The sequence below is a fragment of the Corythoichthys intestinalis genome, chromosome 16 (genome assembly GCF_030265065.1).
Source record: "Corythoichthys intestinalis isolate RoL2023-P3 chromosome 16, ASM3026506v1, whole genome shotgun sequence".
Taxonomy (NCBI): domain Eukaryota; kingdom Metazoa; phylum Chordata; class Actinopteri; order Syngnathiformes; family Syngnathidae; genus Corythoichthys; species Corythoichthys intestinalis.
Window position 1 is genome coordinate 5,209,878 of NC_080410.1, and position 26,284 is coordinate 5,236,161.

The window sequence follows — 26,284 nt, forward strand, 5'->3', positions numbered from 1 at the left end:
CACAGGGGTCGCGTTAACCGGATATTTTCCTTCGTTGACCGGTTTTTTAAAACGGTGACGGAAAAAACTGAAGTCCGTCCGTCATTTTGACAGGTTGCAATTCACACCTCAGACCACAGGGTGGCGAGTTAGCATATTAATTAGCTATTGTCTCTCTTAATGCATGACGTCATTGGCTCTTCTGTCAGAATATTGTAGCGTCACCGGGGTCTGGCGGCGGCACCGTGATTGACACATCAACGCGAGGTTCTTATTGGTGCACCCGGTGTGCCAGCGCGTCATCCAATTGATGGACAAGATTGCCGCCTGTGTATAGACCCCAATCACATGACGTCACAACTCCGCCCCCCTGACTGGAGCCGCCATATTGTGTGTCAGCTCGTCATGTTTACACATTACCACTACGTACATACCTCCTATTGCGGCGTGTTTTTCTGCTCGTTAATATTAATAATCAAAATGGTGAAGGCGTGTGTGGCGGTTGGTTGCTGTAACAGAGAAGATAGACGGAGAGACTTGAAGTTCTACCGTATTCTGAGAGACCCGAAGATGAGCGCGAGATGGACTGCTGTAATTCGACAAGAAATCTGGGCACCAAACGATCACCACAGACTATGTAGTAGTCATTATATCTGGTAAGATGCATTTAATATATATTTAGAAGATTTTGGGCTGACAACCACAATTAAGATCATTGTGTGACGTTGGTGATTGGGGTCTATATCGTTGCCTCTTTTTCTTTGGGGGCGGAGTTGTTGGCGGTAAGCAGAGTAAAAAGGGAGAAAAATACCACGACTTCCGTGTCTAATTTTTCGCCGCCAAGCAAGCGTTACAATATTAATTAAAAATGAATGAAAACTAAATACTACTGCGATTGGCTGGCAACCAGTTCAGGGTGTCCCCTGCCTACTGCCCGGAGTTGGCTGGGATAGGCTCCAGCACCTCCGCGACCCTCGTGAGGAAAAGCGGCATGGAAAATGAATGAATGAATACTATTGAATATGTCATCATTATCATTTTAAAAATTTAAGTGACGGGTAAAAATAGACTATGACCGGATTTTTATGACCCTGTCAGTCAAAATGACAGACAACGAAAATGTCTAGCGCAACCTCTGCTTGATACTGTTGTTTCTTTTCTTCTCCAATTTTCTTATTCTTTCGTTTCTCTGCTCCAGAAGGATAAATTCTCTTCGACATATTCGTGCATCTATTTTCCAAGCAAGTTTGAGCACCAATCATGGCAAAGCTGGTTCAACGTCACTCCCAGGTGGCCAGATTGTAATGACAAAAAAAATCCATGTTTGCATAGATAAAGGGGAATGCGCGCCACATTATTCATGATGCTCTATTAACAACGTATAAAATGAGGTTGCCAGATTGGGGGGCCCCTAGTGGTGGCCTTAAGCAGCTGCATAGTCTGCATATAGGCTGGGCCGACCTTGGTGTACATGTAGCATTTTTTATTCTGATCAGGCTTTTAATACAAAATATGTCCATGTAAATGTAACCATTGACATTGATAGACATCCAATCCAATCTTAGTGAGAGAAGTTTCACCGATCGAACGATTTATGCCCTCCCAGAACTGGTTTTGAATGCTCACGTTTAAGTGCCACTGACGGCGCTAGAAGTCCAAGCCATTTTTGGCTTGGACGTCGAGCGCCGTCAATGGAAGTGAAAGAGTTAAGAGTGCAGAGACGCATCATAAATCCAGTATCTCACACACACGCAGCAAGAGAGAGAGCTTTTCTGATGGTGTGTTGTGTGCTCACTGTCCCTATCGTCTGCACGTCGCAAGTGCAGCAGCATTCACCTTCCAACCTCTGCACTTCTCGCCTAGTGTAGGACGGAGGAGGACCTCATCACTACCACACAACTCAGTCTCAACCCCCACTTTCAGTCAATACTCTCCAACCATCGGGCCGATTCCCTGCTTGTCGCTTCATCTCGAATTCAGTGGCAGCTCCGCAGCGGTTACGCCGCCTGTGCGTGTGCGTCCCCCCGGTGATGAGGCTAGTGGAGCACGGAAGAGAAAGAGATCAGTAGCGGCAGAAGAAGACGAGAAGGAGGAGGAGGTCGCCGAAAGGGAAGAAATCGCGGGGAGCAAACATTTGGACAAGGATGCATCTCCTCAGTGCCATGTTTCTACTCGTCATGTCAGCTGTCACATCCTGCCAGGTAGGAACCGATCTGAGACTTGTTTCTAACTTGACTTGGCTGGCTTTTTGGATTCTTTGTGATTAGGGTGAATGTTTGAATGAACAGAAAAACACACCTGCATTTAGGGTGGGGGTTTCCCTTTTTTTTTTTTTTTTTTTTTTTTTTTGTATACAGTGAATGAATTCTGTATCCAACATTTGTTGAAGTGAATTGATCCAGTTTTGACTTTTTTGCTTGAGAGTGTTTCATTGTCTGAGTTTAAACAAGTTGAAGTCATGCACACACGGTGCATTTGTAGGGCCACTTAACTCTTTAAGTGCCATGGACGATGACAGATGTCCAATTTTGTGCCTCTTTTCATTCTTGTTTAGTTTGCCACTAGTAGAAGTTCAGTTCATTGTAGCTATAGGACTTCTAATTCCAATGGATTGAACACCTATCGCCGTCAATGGCTATTGTTTTGTTTTGTTTTTTCTTTTCATCTTTGAAGGCAGGAGTGTTACTAGACCTAATACAACACTGGGGCATAGACTTCATAATATATTGACAGGACACGGGACGCGGGGCCAAGTAATAGGGGGCCTGTATTGTTGCCATGGCCCTCAAAGCTGACCGAGTGGAATCACAGACAAGGAGCTTTTTCCGTTGAAAATTCTTGTGAATGAATGCTTAAATCCCTGAATAAATATGGACGTAAAACAGTCTCGATTCATGGTTAAAAGTTAAAATGGTTAAAAGAAAAAAAAAAAACGTGCAGTTAGCATTTATTTTACGTAAATATTGCAAACTATGATGCTAGTCAGTAAGCAAACGTAGCGGCCGCTTTATGAAAACAAATTGCTTTTTCCGTTGAAAATTCTCATGAATAAATGCTTAAATCCCTGAATTCTTAATAGATATTGATGTGAAACAGTCACGATTCTTGGTTAAAACAAAAAAAACGTGCAGTTAACATTTATTTTACGTACATATTGCAAACTATGATGCTAGTCAGTAAGCAAACGTAGCAGCCGCTTTATGAAAACAAATAGCTTTTTGTGTCTAAAATTCTTATGAATAAATGCTTAAATCCCTGAATTCTCTCTAGATATTGACGTAAAACAGTCTCGATTCTTTGTTAAAAGCAAAAAAAAAAAACCCAAACAAAAAAAAAAACGTGCAATTAACATTTATTTCACGTAAATATTGCGAACTATGATGTTAGTCAGTAAGCAAATGTAGGGGCCGCTTCATGAAAACAAAGAGCTTTGTCCATTGAAAAGTCTTGTGAATAAATGCTTAAATCCCTGAATTCTTAATAGATATGGACGTAAAACAGCCTCGATTCTTGGTTTAAAGCAAAAAAAAAAAAAAGTGCAGTAAGTATTTATTTTACACAAATATTGCGAACTATGAAGCCAATGCCGTAGCGGATATTTTCTCCCTTTGATTTTTTTCACTATGATTCAAAATGCATGGTACGAAAACTATAATAATCACCTTGAATCCTTGAACAGATCATTCCTGAGACAATCCTTGCTGTTTGTATGCGGTACAGCTTTTGTACTTTTTCAACCTAAATCCGGCGTTGGATCGCTGCATATGTTTTGGGACTAACTGTGGCCGACTGAAGTGGAGTGTAAGACAGCCCACTACTAGAAGGCGTGGCGCAGTGTCTGGGGAATCTATTCCGTCAACATAATTAAGAAGTCTATGACTGGGGCACAGCGGGGCATTGGCAAGTGAGCAAAACATTTTTTTTTAGCACTTATCCATCATAAAAAGTCAGAAATAGCGCTTTAAACTATGTATAATCAAACCAAAATACAAGTTTTTGTTTTTTGTTTTTCAGCCATCAGTATTCAGAATTGGGACACCCCTTTTTGACAGTCAATTCACCTCTGCACATGCTCATCAACTTCCATCTCTCCTTCACCTCTTTCTACAGTCTGCTGCTCTACTTTGAACAGAAATGGGAATATATCGCTGTAACTGTTATGCGATTAATTAGTGTTTCTCAACTGGTAGGCTGTGACCTCAAAGTTGTTTATGTTGCCTAGGTGGGTTACCTAACTTACCTCTCTCAATGCTCCTTGTTGATTTACCCTTGCTGTGAGCAAATAACTTTCCAACATCCATTTGCAAGAGTAATGTTGTTTGAGTCAAATAGGTATAAAAATTAGATAGTTAGAAGGTTTGATTAGCATATCATTTTCTTTTCCTTTCTGAGACTTAAAATTATATACATACAATCAAGCTTCTCTAATACAGACATATTTATATACACATTATCACTCTCCAACTCATCCAAAGAAGGTGACAAATCTGAGTCATCCTCTTCATCAAGTTGTTGAAAATAAGCAAAATTCAGTTTGCAGATCATGTCCCCAAACACACCATCGAAACTATCTACTCCTATTCACGGTCGCTGATACACGAGCCTTCACCTCTCAACACACGCCCTCGACCTCACGTGTAACAATTTTCATTTCCGATGTGACATCGGAAAAGAATCACGAGATACATAGTTCTCAACAGTGCTTTCTGTTTGGAAAAAGGACAAGAAATGACAAAAATGTGGACATAAACACATGGGCCATGCAGCGTTTTAATGCTTATTTATGAGGACGATAAAACTCGAAGGGCATTACATAACGTTTTACTTGGTTTTACTTTTACTGACTTCAAGTAAAAAGCAGGGTGAAGCTCCACTTAAGCACTTTCAAATGACTGGTACCATAAGCGTGTAATCACCACGTTACGAGACTTGTAAGGATGGGCCAGCACGTCCACTGACCTTAGAGGGTTAAGCCTATCCCAAATGACTTTGAAAAAGTGGTAAAGTACACCCAGGATTACCCCCTATTCCAATCCCAGGGAACATAAAAAAATGTATGGACAAATTCAGACTCAAAAAAATTTAGTGTTCAGATAAATAAAAGAAAACACATTTTTTGGAATAAAACAATCACAAGTATGCTTACAGCAAACTGCAAGATAGCTAAAAGCTTTGCGCGCATGCCCTCTATGGGCTAACTTGTAACAAAAGCACCAAAAGTCCATGTGATGAAATCGTAACCTACAGCCAGCGTAAACACCAACACATAACTCTGTGAATAATTGATCAGCCTTGATGCAAAAAAAAAAAAAAAAATCAAAGATTGGGCTCTAAGTATTGATATATATTATTCAACGTTACGTAGCTACAAGTTTCAAAACGATCAGTTCAACTATGATGAAGCGGTAAGGCTTCAAAGTTAGTGTCCACAAGAACAACAACCTGAGTGGTGACTTGCCAGGCAGCCTTTAGCCTCTAATAAAAAGACTTGGTTAAAAAAAAAATCCTCCAGGGTTTCCCCCACTGCTTAAGAAGCCTGGTGGGCTGCCAGGCAGAGACAGTACACAAAATAAAGTATAAAAAGGTGTAATATAGTAGCATGAAAGTATCTGAAACTTTTGGAATTTTTCACATTTCTGCATAAAATCACCATCAAATGTGATCTGATCTTTGTCAAAATCATGCAGATGTAAAAATAGTGTCGCTTTAACTAAAACCACCCAAATTTTTACAGGTTTTCATATGTTAATGAGGATAGCATGCAAACAATGACAGAAGAGGGAAAAATAAGTAAGTGAACCTTCTGCCTAAGGAGACTTAAAGAGCAAATGAAAGCAATTTATACCAAGGATTTTTTCACGTGTGTGCCCAATCACTGATGAGTGGTTTAAAGCTGCCCTGCCCACCATAAAAAACACACCTGGTAAGAGTTGTCTTGATAAGAGGCATCGTCTGATGTGCATCATGGCTCAGTCAAAACAGCTCTCTGAATACCTGCGATCAAGGATTGGTGATTTGTATAAAGCTGGGAAAGGATACAAACCCTCTCTAAAAGTCTAGATGTTGATCAATTGACAATCAGAGAAGTTGTCTACAAATGGAGACAAGCCTTCAGCGCAGAATACTCAGAGAGGCAAAAAAAGAACCCTACAGTGTCTGCTAAAGACTTACAGAAATCACTGGAACAGTCCAATATCTCTGTGCACACAACAACTATATGTAAAACTATGGCCAAGAATGGTGTGCATGGGAGGACTCCATGGAGGAATCCTCTGCTGTCTAAAAAAAACATTGTTGCTGGTTTAAAGTTCGCAAAAAGGCACTTGGACACTCCACAGAAGTTTTGGCAACATGTTTTGTGGACTGATGAAACCAAAGTTGTATTGTTTGGGAGTAACACACAATTTCATGTGTGGAGGAAAAATGTAACAACTCACCAACATGAACACCTCATCCCCACCGTGAAGTATGGTGGAGGGAGCATCATGATTTGGGGCTGTTTCGCTACCTCAGGGCCTGGACAACTTGGAAACTTATCAGGATGTTTTGCAGGAAAATCTGAGGCCGTCTGTCAGACAGTTGAAACTAAAAAGAGGATGGATGCTGCAACAAGACAATGATCCAAAACAGAGAAGTAAATCAAACGTCAGAATTGTTCGAGAAGAATAAAATACATAAAATACAAGTTATTTTCCCCCCTTCTGTCATTGTCTGCATACTATCCTTATCAAAAAATGAAAACCTATAAATGTTTGGGTCGTTTTAGTTAAAACAGACAGTTTTGTCATTTGTGTGATTTTGACAAAGATCAGATCATATTTGATGGTGATTTTATGCAGAAATGTGAGAAATTCCAAAAGGTTCATATATTTTTTCATACCACTGTATATACAGTGGAGAAAATAAGTATTTGAACACCCTGCTATTTTGCAAGTTCTCTCACTTAGAAATTATGGAGGAGTCTGAAATTTTCATCGTAGATGCATGTCCACTGTGACAGAAATGATCTAAAAAGAAAAAAACAGAAATCCCAATGCATGATTTTTTAACAATTTATTTGTGTGGTACAGCTGCAAAAAAGTATTTGAACACCTGTCTTATCAGCTAGAATTCTGACCCTGAAAGACTTTTTAGTCCTCCGATTAAAAGTCCACCTCCACTCCATATATTATCTTGAATCAGATGCACTTGTTTGACATTGATTGCAGCACAAAGACCTATGTCCATCCCATACAATCAGTCAGACTCAAACTTGTAAGATGGTCAAGACCAAAGAGCTGTTCAAAGACAGCAGAGACAAATTTGTTCACCTCCACAAGGCTGGAAAGGGCTACGGAGCAATCGCCAAGCAGCGTGGTGCAAAAAGGTCCCCTGTTGGAGCAATCATCAGAAAATGGAGGAAGCTAAACATGATGGTCAATCTCAATCGGATTGGAGTCCCATGTAAGATATCAACTCGTGGCGTCTCAATGATCCTAATAAAGGTGAGGAATCAGCCAAGAACTACACGATAGGAGTTGGTCAATGACCTGAAAAGAGCTGGGACCACAGTATCTAATGTTACTGTTGGTAATACACTAAGACGTCATAGTTTGAAATCATGCATTGCACGGAAGGTTCCCCTGCTTAAACCAGAACATGTCAAGGCCCGTAAGTTTGCCTATGATCATTTGGATGACGCAGAGGAGTCATGGGGGCAAGTTTTGTGGTCAGATGAGAGTAAAATAGAACTTTTTGGTCATAATTCCGCAAACCGTGTTTGGAGGAAGAAGAATGATGAGTAGTATCTCAAGAACACCATCCCTACTGTGAATCATTGAGGTGGTAGCATCATGCTTTGGGGGGTGTTTTTCTGTGCATGCGACAGGACAAGTGCACTGTATTAAAGAGAGGATGACTGGGGCCATGTATTGTGAGATTTGGGGGAACAACCTCCTTCCTTCAGTCAGAGCATTGAAGATGGGTCGTGCCTGATATGACGGCAAGCCGTTAATGTGGATCCAAAACACAGACCAGGAGATCAGTAGAGGGAATGTTTGTATTTAATGAGTACAACAAAGGGAGCACGCTAGGAAACGAAAGTATAACAAAGTACAACTGAGAGAGCACGCTAGAAAACGCGATTATAACAAAGTACAACTGAGGGAGCACGCTAGAAAACGAGGGTATAACAAAGTACTACTAAGAGAGCACCCAAGATGGCGTGAATATAACTGAGTACACAATTCTAACTACAAAATCCAAAAGAGCACAAAAGTAAATAAGGTCAAACCAGAACACGACCGAAGAATGTCGGGAAGCTCCGAGGATGACGATGAGCACACAGCGGTAAGCAAGGCAGGTAACAAGCATATACAATAGTTCGACACTTGTGTATGGTGACAGGACTCCTTAAATAATAAGTGCTCCTGATGCGTCGCAGGTGTGTTGTGCAGCCCCACCCATCTAGTTGATTCATGTGCTGCAATGAAAGGAAAATAACTGAGAAGGCACACAAACGTGGCAGTGCCTGGGTCTTCCAAAATGACAATGACCCGACGCACACAGCTAGGAAAACCAAGGAGTGGCTCCGTGAGAAGCATAGCAAGTTTCTAGCATGGCCTAGCCAGTCTCTAGACCTACACCCAATAGAAAACCTTTGGAGGGAGCCTAAAACGTGTTTCTCAGCAACAGCCCAGAAACCTGACTGATGAGTGGGCCAAGATCCCTCCTGCAGCGTGTGCAAACCTGGTGAAAAACTACAGGAAACGTTTGACCTCTAATTGCAAACAAAGGCTACTCTGCCAAATATTAACATTAGTTTTTTAAGGCGTTCAAGTACTTATTTGCAGCTCTATCACACTTATAAATCATTAAAAATTGATTGATTGAGTGATTTCTGGATTTTTCTTTTTAGATTATAAACGGTAAAACGGACAAATTAAAAATATTTCGGGGGCTTATTGCGCCGTGAATGTGCTATGGCAGCATATAGTCATATTGTTCTATCAAACACAACAGTCCTTTTGGCCTAAAATACAGCAGTTTATTTTAAAAAGGGGTGCAAGAGCAGAAACTGCTTTTTCAGCCTTGTCTGTGTTTTCCGTCATATACTAGTATATATATACATATATATATATACATATATATATATATATATATATATATATATATATATATATATATATATATATATATATATATATATATATATATATATATATATATATATACCAGGGGTCGCGTTAACCGGATATTTTCCGTCGTTGACCGGTTTTTTAAAATGGTGACGGAAAAAACTGAAGTCCGTCCGTCATTTTGACAGGTTGCAATTCACACCTCAGACCACAGGGTGGCGAGTTAGCATATTAATTAGCTATTGTCTCTCTTAATGCATGACGTCATTGGCTCTTCTGTCAGAATATTGTAGCGTCACCGGGGTCTGGCGGCGGCACCGTGATTGACACATCAACGCGAGGTTCTTATTGGTGCACCCGGTGTGCCAGCGCGTCATCCAATTGATGGACAAGATTGCCGCCTGTGTATAGACCCCAATCACATGACGTCACAACTCCGCCCCCCTGACCGGAGCCGCCATATTGTGTGTCAGCTCGTCATGTTTACACATTACCGCTACGTACATGCCTCCTATTACGGCGTGTTTTTCTGCTCGTTAATATTAATAATCAAAATAGTGAAGGCATGTGTGGCGGTTGGTTGCTGTAACAGAGAAGATAGACGGAGAGACTTGAAGTTCTACCGTATTCTGAGAGACCCGAAGATGAGAGCGAGATGGACTGCTGTAATTCGACAAGAAATCTGGGCACCAAACGATCACCACAGACTATGTAGTAGTCTTTTTATATCTGGTAAGATGCATTTAATATATATTTAGAAGATTTTGGGCTGACAACCACAATTAAGATCATTGTGTGACGCTGGTGATTGGGGTCTATATCGTTGCCTCTTTTTCTTTGGGGGCGGAGTTGTTGGCGGTAAGCAGAGTAAAAAGGGAGAAAAATACCACAACTTCCGTGTCTAATTTTTCGCCGCCAAGCAAGCGTTACAATATTAATTAAAAATGAATGAATACTAAATACTATTGAATATGTCATCATTCTCATTTTAAAAATTTAAGTGACGGGTAAAAATAGACTATGACCGAATTTTTATGACCCTGTCAGTCAAAATGACAGACAACGAAAATGTCTAGCGCAACCTCTGATATACACGTATATTATATACTATATATATATATATATATATATATATATATATATATATATATATATATATATATATATATATATACATATATTATATACTATATTACTATTTAACTAGAGATAGACCAATTTTTGAGCCAATATTCATTTGCAGTAAAAGTTTAAAAAACTTGGGTCAAGGTTTAAAAAAAAAAAAAGTAATAATAATAATTTTAAAAAATGATCGTTAAAAAAATATTGGAAATTGATTGAATTATTGAAATTGCTGTTTATTAAATCACACAAATAGAAAATAAAACCTCCAAAAGTGCCCAAATTTCCTAGACTCAAAAACATCATTTATAAAGTTGAATCAAAGGTTAAATTAATAGCTCTCTCAAAATTTTCTACAGACAATACAATACAACAAAAATACAGGGAGTTCTAGAGAGTATAGAGTTCTCAGGCTCAGCATTATCTCTAGTAAATGTGAAGCGCTTTTATGGCCTTAAAAAGGTGGAGAGGCGCAATACAAGTGTAACTTCATTTACCATTACTATTTAAACAATCATAGGACACGTGAATAATAGTTCAGGAGAGAGAGGCACGGCTGCATCTGAGCCGAAATAACCCAGGTTTAATTTTTTTCATATTGGCCGGTCAGAAGAAAAAAAAAAAAAGGCTAGTGGGAAAGTTCATTTTCTACATGAACTAGTTCAAATTGAAGTTCACAAATTTTAAAATGAACTGTTCAGTTCATAGTTCATAATTCAAAATTTTGAACTAGAGTTCATGGTTCCAAAAAATGAACTTTTATAGTTCAGTTCTTTTTGTTCGCCCAAAATTGTTGCAAGCTATTATTGGCAGTGTCCATATGGAACCACAGACAGCAATTCATGTATCCTTTTTAACACTGAAAACTATGTGTCAGATTCATCTTCATATTCAATTTCAAATCCTTGTCCAACCAGGGTTTACACTAGCAGTGAGGGGGCAGCCCTCAGATTACTGGGATTTCGATAATGCTTTGCTGCCACTCATTCAGTCCAGACATTAGCAGCTCTACAGCTTTTATCTACAGTATATTTTCATAAGCATAAGCAAAACCTTGCTGTTTGAATGTTCTTTATTGTGACAACAAAAAAAGACTGAACAAGAACACCGAGGGGGAAAAAAACCCCAACTCAGGCATATAAATGCAACAGAGATAATTGTAAACTGCATTTAACACGTTAAATGCTAAAGACGTTACCGACATACGGACGGTCTTCTTCAATCTAGGTGGGCAAAGTTTACATGTAAACGTTATATTTTTGCCATCCGGGTCAGTACTGACTTTTTCGTAAAACTCTTTTAAATGCTGGTACTCTGAGCGGGCCGGGTTTCGAGAGCTGCCAGCTTCTGTGTCCATGCTGCCGTTGTTCTGATTACGTATTTGCTTAAACAATACGGCCGTGACAGGCAGCTTGGGTTGCCAGGTTGGAAAATTTTCCGCTATTAAGGTTAATTTTTTTATTGTGTGTTTATAGCCTATGGCTTTATATGCAGTTTTGTCGGTAAGGCTCTAAATGTGATGAACTCATGAACGAAGTTATGAGCACCGCTCACAACCGCTAGAATGAGCGCGTTCACAGTAACGTTCATGAGACAGAAATATGATGCGTTCAATTCACGTTCACCCAAAATATGAACGTGTTCATGAACGATTGTTCATTGAACGCGTTCATGCACAACACTGAAAAAGGCTGATACCGATATACGGCAAATTTCCGAATGTCGGTGCCGATAATACAGCTCAAATTTTAACCACGTCTAATGATAGCGTTGAAAGTGGAATGGCGACATCTTATGTTTGATTTATGAACAAACGTGTCCAAGCTCTCTGCCATTGCACTAATAGGCATTGTATTTTTCTCTGTTAAAATGCAAGACTGTGCCTGTTTTTGTAAGACACTAGCTTGACGCATGGTTAACAAATGGCTTCTAATCGGCATAATTTCCCAATTCCTGTCAACGTAACATTTTTACCTGTGTATTTATTTATTTTTTTCCCCAAAACATGGTGGGCTGCTGGTGGTCTTGATACCACCAGGCTCTGTTTTTGCAGTTTATTGGTAGTCAACCTGTGGTGATTGGAAGACCTATCATGTAATATACAGTATGATGGCTCGTCAAGCAAAAACCGAAATCCTCACATCAACTGTACAAAGAATAATTTTACCGCACAGATTCTCATAATGATGTAATAAATCATTATATAAACATGTATTTCTTACCTTGGCCAGCATGGTGGATGAGTGGTTAGCACAACTGCCTCACAGTTTTAAAGTTTGGGATCGCAGCTCAGGCCCTGTAGTGATGCGCTAACATCTTTTTTGAGTGGGTGCAGGGGTACTCCAACTTCTTCCTACATAATAAAAGCGTACGCATATGTTTGGGTATTTAAATTGTCCACTAGTAAGACTGTAAGTGTGGCTGTTCAAACTGTACTGTATTTGTCTTTGATTGGGTGGTGACTAATTCACTATATATGTTATTATAGTCACAATGTTTATTTTCTAAAAAACAAAAAAGAGAATGTTGGACACAAAAAGTAGCATTATAATCACTATTAACCCTTTAAGGTCTGGGCCTATTTTGTCTTATTTTGCATGCCTTTGAAGTTGCCTTTATATTTCAAAGAAAGAATTGTTTACGATGGCCTGGTTTGGTCCCTTTTTTTGTGACACCTTGAACTTCATGTCCAAACTGTTGTTTCCTTCACTGACCAATTATAAATCATCATTTTGGGCCCAAAAAGACCAAAAATTCCAAAATCGTTTTGTCAAAATGTTTAATATTGATGTCCAATTGACAACCAAACATGCGTAACGAACCGTTTTGAAACTTTGTAATATTTATTCAACATGTTAGGATGAACATTCAACCAAAAAAACTTAGAATAAATAGTCTTATATTTGACAATTCAACATAAACAACAGGTATAGCCATAGGCGTTTTTTGCCTTTATACATGCTCTAGTCAAAACAGGTTATATACAGCAGACCAAACAGTGAAGAACAGTGAAAAAATATACCATCTAACACAAAAAGTGTTTAGAGGCCATCTCTATATGAGTTTAGGTATTGCGGTCCATCACCTGATGAAAACTGTACACACAATCAAGCTTCTTGAACACACATTTATATACACAAATTGAGAAGACTGATTGTGGGAAAAAATATATTTATAACATTGGGAAAAAAAGTATTTTCAAAAATATTTACAATAAATAAGTTAAATTTTTTTCAGGCATGCCACTCCGAAAAGCAGTTTCGTCCTGGAATTAGACACAGGGCTACACACAGCCCACACTTCCATGGGGTGTCGGTCCTCTTTCCACCCTTCCATTTTCATTTCACTTTACTTTCATTGTCACTATAAATGTACATGAAAAAAAGTCAGTATTTATGAAAATAATAAAGTATAAAATAAAAATATATACAGAAATAAATAATAATGGAAATCTATATGTATGACAATAGAAAGAATACCATAGCTGAATATGTGCTACATCCCTAATCTTCATATAGAAGGAAGACCACAAATTATACTTTGATCCGATATGCACATTTTATTATTATATACACAAACACACACTTATATTGCATCAAAATTAACTTTGTCTTGCAATATCAAAAGAAACTTTCAAAAGAAACTTTTTCAGCAGCATAAAAAAAAAAAAGTGGGTTGGCTTACCTCTGCTCGTCGATGGCGTCACCCACCTGTTCAAATCCGTCACTATCTTCACTCGAGGACTCTTCCGAAGAAGACGATGATGACGAATTTGGACCATCCTCTTCCTCACGTTGATCAAAAAGCACAATTGCTTGCGCTAAATTCAGTTATCCGTTCATTCTCAAAGTCACACAAAGTCGCTCGTTCGCTCGATTCAAACGGCCGTCGGTCGCCACCTCGCTGCTTCAGAACACTCCTCCCTCTCGTTCGGTGGAACCTCGCACGGCAGTTATATTTATTAATAAAAAAAAAAAAAACGCATGTTGTGCTTCCACTGTGACTTCGAAAGGGTTCGTTTGATTTGTGTTTTTTTCATGGAGCTTCCGTTTTGAAAAAGGACAAGAAATGATGGAAATATAGACATAAACAAATTATCCATGCAGCGTTTTAATGTTTTTTTGAGAGGACAATAAAACTATAAAACTTAAATGACAATATCTCACGTTTTAGTTGGTCGATTGACTTCAAATAACAACGAGAGTAAACCGCAACTTCCGCACTTTAAAACGAGACCAACCAACGGCATGTGGGTGACGTAATTAAAACGCGAAGGCGCTTCAAAGACGACGTGCGCTGAGGACGCGCCGGCGCGTCCTTCGACTCTCAAGGGTTAATACTTAAATAAATATAAACGTGACCTCATTAAAACCTGGTATCCACATATGTGGAGATCACATTTTGGGTGATGTAGGCAAATTCAAATGATGAATTAAAATCTTTTATAATAATTATTATTGATCACTATATATATTTACTATGAATGCATTCTTTAATGAATCAATAAATGTCAATAGAAACAAAATAAAATATGCCCCCCAATAACATTATAGAGTTGATTTATTTATTTAATTTTTAAATATTTCATTGTATTTTTCAAATTGGCTGCCTGGGATGGCAACGCGCGTTAAATCTATTTTGATTGGGAGGGTTGGAAGCAATCCTTCGCTCCTCCCACTCGAAGCAGAATGGACATAAAATGAGTGTTATATAAAGGTTTAAGGCAGACTTTGTTGATCTCATATTTGGTCTTGATGTGCCTAATATTGCGGCGACTGAGCCAAGGTGGATTGGTTACACAGCAGAATGTCATTGCGTGCTGTGGAGGGAACTCACAGCCCAGTTTTGTGGAAGGTGACAGGCGGCGATGTGACAGTTGTAAAGCCAAATGGTGGCACGGTAAATTATTTGACCTAGAAAAGCTTTGAAGTCAAGAAAGGAGCATGCGAACTGGCAAGATAGGGTTCAACTGGTCAGCGTGCACATTTTCTGACAGCCGACAAAGCGTCTGGCCGCCATACGACAGAGAGACAGTCGGCGACAGTTGGGCTGGTGGCCTCACAGCTACAGTGGTAGTAGCAGCATCATCGAGTACGTTAAGCACCACAGACAGCGTCAACTGACGTCTGTACGAATCAACGCAACATACTTGATGCAAATAGGTAAGCAGATTGAACAACGCAAGGGATAATGTATATTTCAGGATATGTATTGTAATTTTCGGACTATAAGATACACCCACCATATTTAACAAGGCAACTATTTATTCAGCACTGGAGTTATAAGTTGTAATGTTTTAAGCGGAGGAAAAAAAGTAGAGGCTTATTGTACAAAAATTAGGTTATTCGTTTGTGTATGTCTGTGTTCAAAATACAAAATTTTTTTTACTAAATTTGCAGGATAAGTTAATAAGGTGATTAAATTTTGGGGTCATGAGATCAAAGGATATAGAGGTCAGAAGAGGAATTTCCCAATTTCTCAGGAACGGATAAAATGGTTATTATCAAATTTGAAGGGTATGTGTGTAATGTGAAATGGAAGCGGTGATCCAATTTGGGGGTCATGAGGTCAAAGGTCACAAAGGTCAGAAAACGAATTTCACAATAAATCTAGAATGAATAAAATGATTATTGTTAAATTTGTGTGGAATGTGTGTAATGCAAAACAGAAGAGCCAAGTAAATTTGGGGGTCATGAGGTCAAATGTCATAGTTGTCACAGAAGGAATTTCGCAATAATTCAAGAAAAAAAATACAAATTACAAGTAATATAAAATGGAAAAGACACAATTGAGGTAAAGTGAAAGTTTAAAGAGGTCAGATATTTTTTTGGCAATAACTCAATGAATATAGGGATTATCATCAAATTTGCAGGATATGTCTGTAAATGAAATTAAGAAGTGATTGAATTGTGGGGTCAATAGGTCAAAGGTCACAGAGGTCAGAAAAGGAATTTCACAATAACTCAAGAACGAATAAAATGATTGTTGTCAAATTTGTGGGGTTGTCTTTCATGTAAAACAGAGGAGGCAATTAAATTTGAGAGCCATGACTTCAAAGGTCACAGAGCTGACGGAAGGAATTTCACGATAATTCAAGAACAAATTGTAATATAAAATGGAAAAGACAAAATTTTGGGTTCATGAGGTGAAAGTTTAAAGAGGTCAGATTTTTTGGGGGGCGATAACTCAATGAATACAGGGATTATCATCAAATTTGCAGGATATATCTGTAAATGAAATGAAGAAGTTATTGAATTGTGGGGTCAATAGGTCAAAGGTCACAGAGCTCAGAAGAAGAATTTAATTATACCTTTTTCATATTCTATCAAATTTTCAGGGGATGTGTGCAATATAAGATGGAAGAGGTGATTACATTTGGGGGTAATAATATCAAAGGTCATAGTGGTTACAGAAGGAATTTCACACAAAAAATCAAGAACAAATGAAAGGTTTATCAGATTTGCAGTGTATTTTTGTAATATGAAATAGAAGAGATAAAATTTTGGTGTCATGAGGTGAAAGGTCAAAGAGGTCAGAAAAGGAATTTTGCAGGGATTCAATGAATACAGGGATTACCATCAAATTTACAGGATGTCTGTAAAATAAAACAGAAAAAGTGATTACATTTTGGGGTCGTTAGGTCAAAGGTCACAGAAATCTGAAAAGGAGTTTTATGATACCTAGTGTCACACTCAACTCTACAGCCAAATTCAACGCATCAACATATTTTGTAGGATGACGATAATAGACGTCCAATCGGGTCGTTCTTTTCATCCTTTTGCTTTGAAATAAAATTAATTTGTCATAAGCAGAAGGACTGGATGTCCATAGACGTCAGTGGCCGTGACTAAGTTAAAGTGAGTGTCTACTCAACCAAATAAGGTGATGCTTTGAACTTGGCTGCTTAGGAAGTGTTGTTAATAACGGCGTTAGAGTACAACAGTATTTCTAATGGCTTATTTTTTTCAGTAGTGAGTAATCTAATTAGTTATTTTTCCCGTCTTTGCAACGGCGTTACACTTACTACAAAATGAATGAATGAAGCATGAGTTGTCTGATTTTGTCACAGCTTCCTGGGAGAGAGCATGCGACAGAGGAGAGGAGGGAAGAGTGTAGTGACACCGTTGCAAATACAATGATGATTGTCTAGGTGTCTTGGAGCGTTAGCATAGCATTTGCGTTATTTAGCGTGGCGAGCGTCATCTTAAACTATCGGGCAACTTTTTTTTACATACATTTCGTGGTGTCCAGGTGGGTACAGTTAATCTAAGAAGGAAAAAGGCAGAATGAAAAAATCAGTTCAATTCAATTAGTTATAATAAACATATTTGACGTGAAAGATGTTATAGAAAGTATAATGTAATAATGTGTAGAACATTAAAAGTTTTACACTTTTCTGAGTAATTACTCAATGAAGTAACTGAGTTACCAACTCAATTACTTTTCGGGAGAAGTAATTTGTCACTATACTTTTTTAAAGTAAGATTAACAACACTGTTAGTAAGAGGCCTGTCCTCCCATTTTAATTTACTGCTGGGGATGAACTACAGTACATTTTAAAAATGCTGGCACTGGAAGTCGGCGTTATAATATAGGCATTTATATGGGAAGCTATGTTCTTTAACTGCAGAAGGACGCACTTAGGGATATTGAGTACTGCGGTTTATAGTCAAGGTGTGCTCCATCTGCTTACCTGAACGTCCATGGTGTTTTGTTAGAATTAAGGGTCCATTTTATCATTTTTTTTCATGAAATGAAAAGACAACTATATAGGTTTACACACGGACTGAAAAAAACTTTTTCCCCCTCTCATTGTTCCCTCTCTTAAGAGTCCACACAAGGCAAATTAAGCCTGTTAATCTTTTCAAGCATGACCGCAGCGAGAGTAATTTCACTTAACAACCCGTGATTAACTCTTTATTGGATTAAAATATGGTTTGATCCATTGCAAGGTTATCTGGTGTGAAACTGCTTGTATTGTGCCAGAAGTATAAGAGTGTGACATTTACAAACCACATGGTTGTGCTTGCACATTCACTCGACATATGCACATGACCTTTTCTATAAAAGAAGGTACACTTTATTGTATTTATAGGTGATCTTTGAAATCGTGTATTAAAACAGTTGATTAAAAAAGTCGACAACAACAAAAATTTTGCATTGATGCAACTACTTATTGGTGCTGAATCTACAGTTGTGTTCAAAATAATTCAACCCCCACCGTAGACAAGTACAGTGGGGCAAATAAGTATTTAGTCAACCACCAATTGTGCAGGTTCTCCTGCTTGAAAAGATTAGAAAGGCCTGTAATTGTCAACATGGGTAAACCTCAACCATGAGAGAATGTGGGGAAAAAAAACAGAAAATCACATTGTTTTATTTTTAAAGAATTTATTTCCAAATTAGAGTGGAAAATAAGTATTTGGTCACCTACAAACAAGCAAGATTTCTGACTGTCAAAGATGTCTAACTTCTTTTAACGAGGTCGAACAAGGCTCCACTCGTTACCTGCATTAATGGCACCTGTTTTAACTCATTATCGGTATAAAAGACACCTGTCCACAACCTCAGCCAGTCACACTCCAAACTCCACTATGGCCAAGACCAAAGAGCTGTTGAAGGACACTAGAGACAAAATTGTAGACCTGCACCAGGCTGGGAAGACTGAATCTGCAATCGGTAAAACGCTTGGTGTAACAAACCACAGTAACAAAGGCTACTATCAGTAACACAATGCGCTGCCAGGGACTCTAAGCCTGCACTGCCAGACGTGTCTCCCTGCTGAAGCCAGTACACGTCCAGGCCCATCTGCAGTTTGCTAGAGAGCATCTGGATGATCCAGAAGAGGACTGGGAGAATGTGTTATGGTCAGATTAAACCAAAATGGAACTTTTTGGTAGAAACATAGGTTCTCGTGTTTGGAGGAGAAAGAATACTGAATTGCGTCCGAAGAACACTGTACCCACTGTGAAGCATGGGCCTGGAAACATCGTGCTTTGGGGCTGTTTTTCTGCAAAGGGACCAGGACGACTGATCTGTGTAAAGGAAAGAATGATTGGGGCCATCTATCAAGAGATTTTGAGTGAAAATCTCCCTCCATCAGCAAGGGCATTGAAGATGAGACGTGGCTGGGTCTTTCAGCATGACAATGATCCCAAACACACAGCCAGGGCAACAAAGTAGTGGCTTCGTAAGAAGTATTTCAAGGTCCTGGAGTGGCCTAGCCAGTCTCCAGATCTCAACCTATAGAAAATACGTGGAGGGAGTTGAAAGTCCGTGTTGTCCAACGACAGCCCCAAAACATCAGTGCTCTCGAGGAGATCCGCATAGAGGAATGGGCCAAAATACCAGCAACAGTGTGTGAAAAGCTTGTGAAGAGTTATAAAAAACGTTTGGCCTCCGTTATTGCCAACAAAGGGTACATAACAAAGTATTGAGATGAGCTTTTGGTATTGACCAAACACTTATTTTCCGCCATGATTTGCAAATAGAATAAATAAAAATAAATAAATAAAAAATCAAACAATGTGATTTTTTTTTCCACATTCTGTCTCTGATAGTTAAGGTTTACCCATGTTGACAATTACAGGCCTCTCTAATATTTTCCTCAGCTGTTACCTGGGGATTTTTCTCCGCCTTTCGCTTCAGGTATCGCACAGCAGTTACAGACAGTAACTTATTTCTACCACGCCCAAGTAGCATTTCCACTGTGCCTTTAGCTTTGATCATGCGGACTATGCTCCCAATTGTGTCTCTTGAAATTTTCAGTCCTTTTGCTATCTTTTTATATCCATATCCTTACTTATAAAGTTAAATGACCTCTCTGAACTTTTTTTTACCATTTCTTGGACTTCACAATGTTGTAAAGATGTCATTAGATGCCAAGAAGAGCCATGTGTCACAGTCCCTTTAGATTTGCTTAATTACTGCTCATTAGGGTTCCGTTCACAATTACAGATGTTTTTATCAGCTGTTTGACAACACTTGATGGAAACCTTTTGTTCTTAAGAATGGTGGACTTGGTGGGTTGAATAATTTTGTCAATGAGGTAATCATAGAAAGGCCATTAATTGGAATATTCCCAAAAAATTTTTTGTTATTTTTGTTGTACTTGTCTATTTGACATGTCATTATTTGATGTGATTATAAACAAGATGCAAAATGAATGTCAAACTTGCAAAAACACCTGGCCACTGTGGGGGTTGAATAATTTTCAACACAACTGTAGATCTTAGTACAGTGGTACCTCTACTTACGAATTTATTTCGTTCCAGGACCTGATTTGTAAGTAGTGACAGTCGTATGTCTCGTAGATTTTCCCATAAGAATACATTATAATTTGATCATTCATTCCACATCCCAAAATCTACATTAAATCCTTGGTAAATACTGCAAGTACAATTACTAATAGCAATTACACATAGCAAAACAAATGAATTATGAATACAAATCAGAATAATAATAATATTAATAATAATAATAATAATAATAATAAATAAAAAAAACTTTTCATCATTTTGTCATTTTAACTTATAGAGACTGGCGAACAGATGTGGGAGGAGACGACGGGTGCATGTGGTTACAATGAGCCGTGTTCTGTCTAATTTAATAAATGCATTAAATAAGACATGTAAAACAAATAAATTATGACAAAATAAGAAATAACAAAACTTACTGGCGAGCGGAGGTAAAGATGGGGGGTGAGCCACGTATTCTAGCTAGTTCACTCACATGCACACCACGCTTATATTTTTCTCTCATTTCCTTCTTAATTTCAATTTCAATTATCCCTTTTTTGCCACTTGCTCTAACCTTCTTGGGACCCATTACGATTTCTCTCACAGGAAAATGTCTTGCGGGAAAACAATGAACTTATGACGCTGTCATAAATTGTCGTATTTCGAGCATTTCGTCACATGTCCAGACAAATGGCGAGTCAAGTTTTACGTGAGAAGTTGAAAGGATCGTATGTCGAGATACCACTGTATACCTTTTTGTAAAAACTAGTTTTTGTGTGACTGTGCGACTGGCATTGTCATTGAAAGTGCTAGATGTCTAATCCATTTTGATAGGGAGTGGGCGATGGAATGAACGAATGTACACTACCGTCCAAAAGTTTGGGGTCAGCCAGCCAGAAAATTTTGTTTTATCCATGAAATGGTACACTTTTACTGATCAAATGAGTTGCAAAACGAATAGAACATATAAGGTTAAGAATATTGATTTTTATTTGAAATACTAATTTTTTGCTTTCGGCAACAAATACTCCATTTGCATCATATAGGCTACAGCATTGCGGGCTTTGGCATTTTAGCTGTCAATTTTCTGAGGTAATGTGGAGAAATTTGACCCCACCATTCCAGGAGCCCCTCCCATAGGATATTTGATCAGCTTGATGGACACTTCTTCCTTACCTTACGGTCAATTACTGTCACATTTTTAATGTCTTGACTATATTTTCTATTCATTTTGCATCTCATTTGATAAATAAACTAAAGTGGGACTTTTAACGGAAAAAACAAAGTTGTCTGGATGACCACAAACTTTCGAAAGTTAGTTTAACTGTGGACACGAAAGTAAGCTAAGTGTAGCAGTGCATGCATTTGATCACACAAATCAGAATTTTACAGTTTTTGCGGCGCAAATGTCAAAAGCATGTGATTTTGTATGGATAGTATGAATGAGTAACAACGTGCCTGTCAGGCAGAACAACCCCACGGGCTGTATGTTTAATATCCCCAATTTAGGCTAGGTTGATACTGCAGGTCTTATTGCACAAATCTGATTTTTTTTTTTTGTTTTTCTAACTCCAGTGAGAAATTCACTTGACGGTCTGAACGAGTTCAAATCCGATCTAGGTCACTTTCTGAAGTGGTTAAAATCTGATCTTGGCCACATTCTTCCAGAATGTGGCTGCGGTCTGAACAGTCAAGTCTCCCAAATCGGAATTTGTGCAGCAATTAAGTCAGTATAGAGCGAGAAGCATGGAGGACTGCAGCGATGGAGCTATACATGAGCATTAGCACCTAGCTTGAACTCGGCTTTTTGGGAAGAGGCGGGCTTGACAACAGTCATAAAAAATGAAATGAGGGGGTGGGCAAGCCTGCTCGGTTTTCTTTCTGTGCGCCAAATGAGGAGTACTGTATTTCAATATTACTGACATGGGGCCAACTACACATTGCGTGTATGCATTCTGTCAATCCATATAAACTTTAAATATAAAACTAAACATGGATTATTTGTGTCCTCTTTTTGGAAATCAATATATGATCACCCTATAATGGCGTAGAGCCAGCATGTGTAGTCAATTGTTTTGATGTCAGTTAGCTCAGCGCGTGTCGGATTGGGAGGTAGTGCGTATGCGTAACACTTGACAGGCTCAATGGACAAAGGCAGTCTGAACGGACACCGTAAAAAACAGATATCACAAAAAAAAAAATCGGAATTGTGCATTGAGACCTGCGGTATGAGCCTAGCCTTAGACAACAACAGACATATGAGACCAACAATATGGGCAATGTGCTGAAAATCAGTCAAAATCAAATCAAATTTATATAGCCCTGTACAAAACCCCGAAGGTCCTCAAAGTGCTTTACAACAACGAAAAATATAGTTCATGATAATTATAAGGTGGGAAAGTATTATACAATAAAATTGACAAAAAAAAAACAAAACAAAACAATGCATTGCACTAAAAGGCAAGCTATTCCACAACCTGGGGGCAGCAACCGCAAAACATTGATCACCCCACTGTTTAAGTCTCGACCTTGGAACTTACAGAAGAAGCTGGACGAAGAGCCCTGCCAGAGTTACGGAGGGTTAAAATCTCCGACAAAAAAGAAAGAACCTGGGCATTAATAAAATTAAAAACAAACAGTAAAAGTTTAAAATTAATTGTAAAATGATCAGGGAGCCAGTGGAGCAATGATAGTGTGGGGATAATATGTTCATGTCTGGGTGTACCGGTTAAAAATCGAGGAGCAGCATTTTGAACAAGTTGCAGATGAGAAACAGAGGACTTGGGAAGACCAACATGAAGTGTATTGCAACAGTCCAGTCTTGAGCTTTAAAAGCATGAATTGCTTTTTCAAGGTCAAAGCAATGAAGAATAGGCTTCACTTTGGCCAAGAAACGAATCTGTTTTTCTAAGTTAAGCCTGTTATCTATTATCACTCCGAGATTTTTAACGTGTGTCTTTAATAAGGGAGCCAGAGTGCCAGAGTTGGGCTCAAGGGCATTCATCATGGAAGGCGTGCCAAAAGTTATACAAGATGCAAAAAGTTTAGTGCTAGCCACTGCTTTACATCGGAAATGCAGTCCATCAATTTAGTGTGAGCAGTTTGTTGGGTGTCAGGGGCAAATAGAGCTGCAGGCATCAGCACAAAAATGAAAAGAGATAATACATTTTTTAAAATAATTTATCTTAAAGGTAGGAGATAAAATGCAAATAGAACACGCCCTAAAATAGAGCCTAGTGGCACCCCCCAAGACAGAGAAGTTTGTGAGGAGGACAATTCTCCAATCATTACCGAGAAGGTCCTAAGTTCCAGGTACGATTTAAACCATTGTAGCGCAGTGCCACGGATGCCTATGAAGTGCTCTAAATGAGATACAAGGACTGTATGGTCGACGGCAGTGTTGTCATGGATTACTTTAAAAAGTAATTTTTAATAATTAAATAATTACTGATTACACCTAAAAAAAAGTAATCTAGTCACTTTACTGATTACTTAATTATCAAAGTAACTAAGTTACTTTAAAAGTAACTTACTTTAAAAGTAACTTATCAGTTACTTTTTACCATTTTTTTTCCCTTTTGCTGCCTCAACATAAAAATAACTGAAAAATGTCATCGCGTGTAATTGAGTTTTTCACATAAAGCTTAATCTTTGAGTTAGCGGGGGTTTAATTAGTCGACCAGCCATTGACTCGCCCTAGCTTAGCCATTCCGGAGCCCTAAAACTAACAAATAACTGACAAATTGCACAAATTTTGTTTAAATCAACTCCAACAACTAATTAAACCCCAGCTAACTCCAATATTAAGCCTAATGTAAAAAATTCTGAACTTCCCCTTTGAAATAAAGACCTAGCCGTTAAAATGTTGTCTCCTATAGTTGCAAAGCAATAAAACAATAAAAATTAATGAAATGAACAAAAATCCTTCAACGTAGTTTTCATGATGGGTCAAAATCATTTTTCGAACAGATCATGAGACTAGCACCTCGTAGACTATCCTTTGCTTTGCTAAGCCAAAACTACACCAGAGGAGGCAAAATGGATATTTAGAATTTCTTTAAACCTAAGCTTTCAAACGCTGCCAACAACAACTTGAACAGTTGATTGAACTCGAACAGTGTCAAGATGTGTATATACATAAATATACAGTATTGGCCAAAAGTTTGGAGACACCTCAAAGGTGGATACTTTGAAGAATGTCGAACACAAAATCTGTTTTCAGTTATTTCACTTTTTTTTGCCATTCCACGTGTTCGTTCATAGTTTTGATGTCTTCAGTCAGAATATACAATAGTAGTGAAAATATATAAAACGCAAAAATCATGACGTGTGTCCAAACATTTGTTTCAGTCTTCAACATGCTTTTCCCCCAGTCCCACAAATGTAAAACTTCGCCTATGATTACAAACTCTAAGTATAAAATGTACATAATTACACACATTAAAGGCTGGTTACAAACTGTAGAAGTGCTGGCTGTCTCGTTACTTGTCGGCTTTGAGTTTTTTCGCGTTGTACTGTAATTCCAAGTGCTTCCTTGTTGAATTGGATGTCGAGTTTTTAGCGGTCGAAAGTCTTTCTGAGCCTGCGCAGAGTTTGCAACGCACGGAGATATTTTTTGTCATCTTTACTGGACGGATATGTGAAGTAATGGCTGTATCTCCAGTGAGCAAATGCTGCCGTTTGTTGTATCTCTCCGGCTCCTTTACTGTTAGCATCCTGATAGGTAGCCACTAGCCAGGCTATGTTGTTGACCGCCGTGGCAGACGGCGTGCGCACAGGCAGGATGGGTAATACACGTGACCTGTTTTCTTTCCCCCCCGATGAGAAAACGTGAGATGTGATGTCACTCCCAAACTCAAGCGCAGTATTTTCTTTTCAAATGCTCTTCGTACATGACTACAATTTTCTTCATTCTGCATACAGTATGAGGCAACAACAAAATAGTAACGCACAGGCACCGAGAAAACTAACTTTAATCAGATTACTGGCTTGGAAAAATGAACGTGTTAGATTGCTCGTTACTGAAAGAAAGTAATCAGATTACAGTAACGCATTACTGACAACACTGGTCTACGGTATCGAATGCTGCTGTGAGGTCATGTAAAACAAGCACGGCTGTCAGCAGTCAACTACGACAAGAAAATATTGAGTTGAGTTGCATGGATTCTTTTAAAACAAACAAACAAACAAACAAAGAACACATGCAACTGAAAATGAAAAAAAAAAATCATTGTTGCTAGCGTTATTAGTATTAGTTCAATATGATGTAAAAAAAAAAATGCCTCTGTTATACTGAACCATATGTATTTTTCAAAACACCATTGTTAGTCGTGAATAGAATAAGCTCCTGCCCCCCAAACCATAAAAAATATGAAAATGAAGTAGTAGCTGATGACTCACGCTGAGTTGTACTGTAAATACCCTCCCCCTCTTGAGACAGTTCATACAATAAAAGGCCTTAAGGGACAATTTGCCATAAATGCCTGCATTAAATATTCAAACAGCTGAATGAAAATGCATTGCCACATGTTCCGGGTCGATTGCACTGAAATAATAAAGAACTGATACCTTCCTGTGTATGCAGAGCATGAATGCAATGCTCCCCCACCGCGATGGTGAACACATAACTCCACATTTTCCGGCAAAATTCCGAATGAAATATTTAGAGCGTTTTAGAGCAGTTTCAGGTCACCGTGGACAAAACAGGACTGTTATGAGATGATACAAAGGTACAGAATAACTCAAAAGTGACAAGCGATAGACATTCAAGCCCTTCTGGTTCAAAGGCATTGGATATCTACTAGTGATAAACTCATGTAAGAGTTTTTT

The 26,284-nt window shown here is 38.5% G+C and overlaps 1 protein-coding gene across 1 annotated transcript in view; it reads left to right on the forward strand.

Moving 5' to 3' along the window:
• Window positions 1-1,789: 1,789 nt before the first annotated feature.
• Window positions 1,790-26,284, forward strand: part of olfm2a (olfactomedin 2a) — a 236,671-nt gene continuing 212,176 nt past the window's right edge. Inside the window, exon 1 of the mRNA XM_057817974.1 lies at window positions 1,790-2,180. Coding sequence (XP_057673957.1) covers window positions 2,124-2,180 — 57 coding nt within the window. The 5' untranslated portion in view covers window positions 1,790-2,123. The remainder of the gene's footprint in view (window positions 2,181-26,284) is intronic.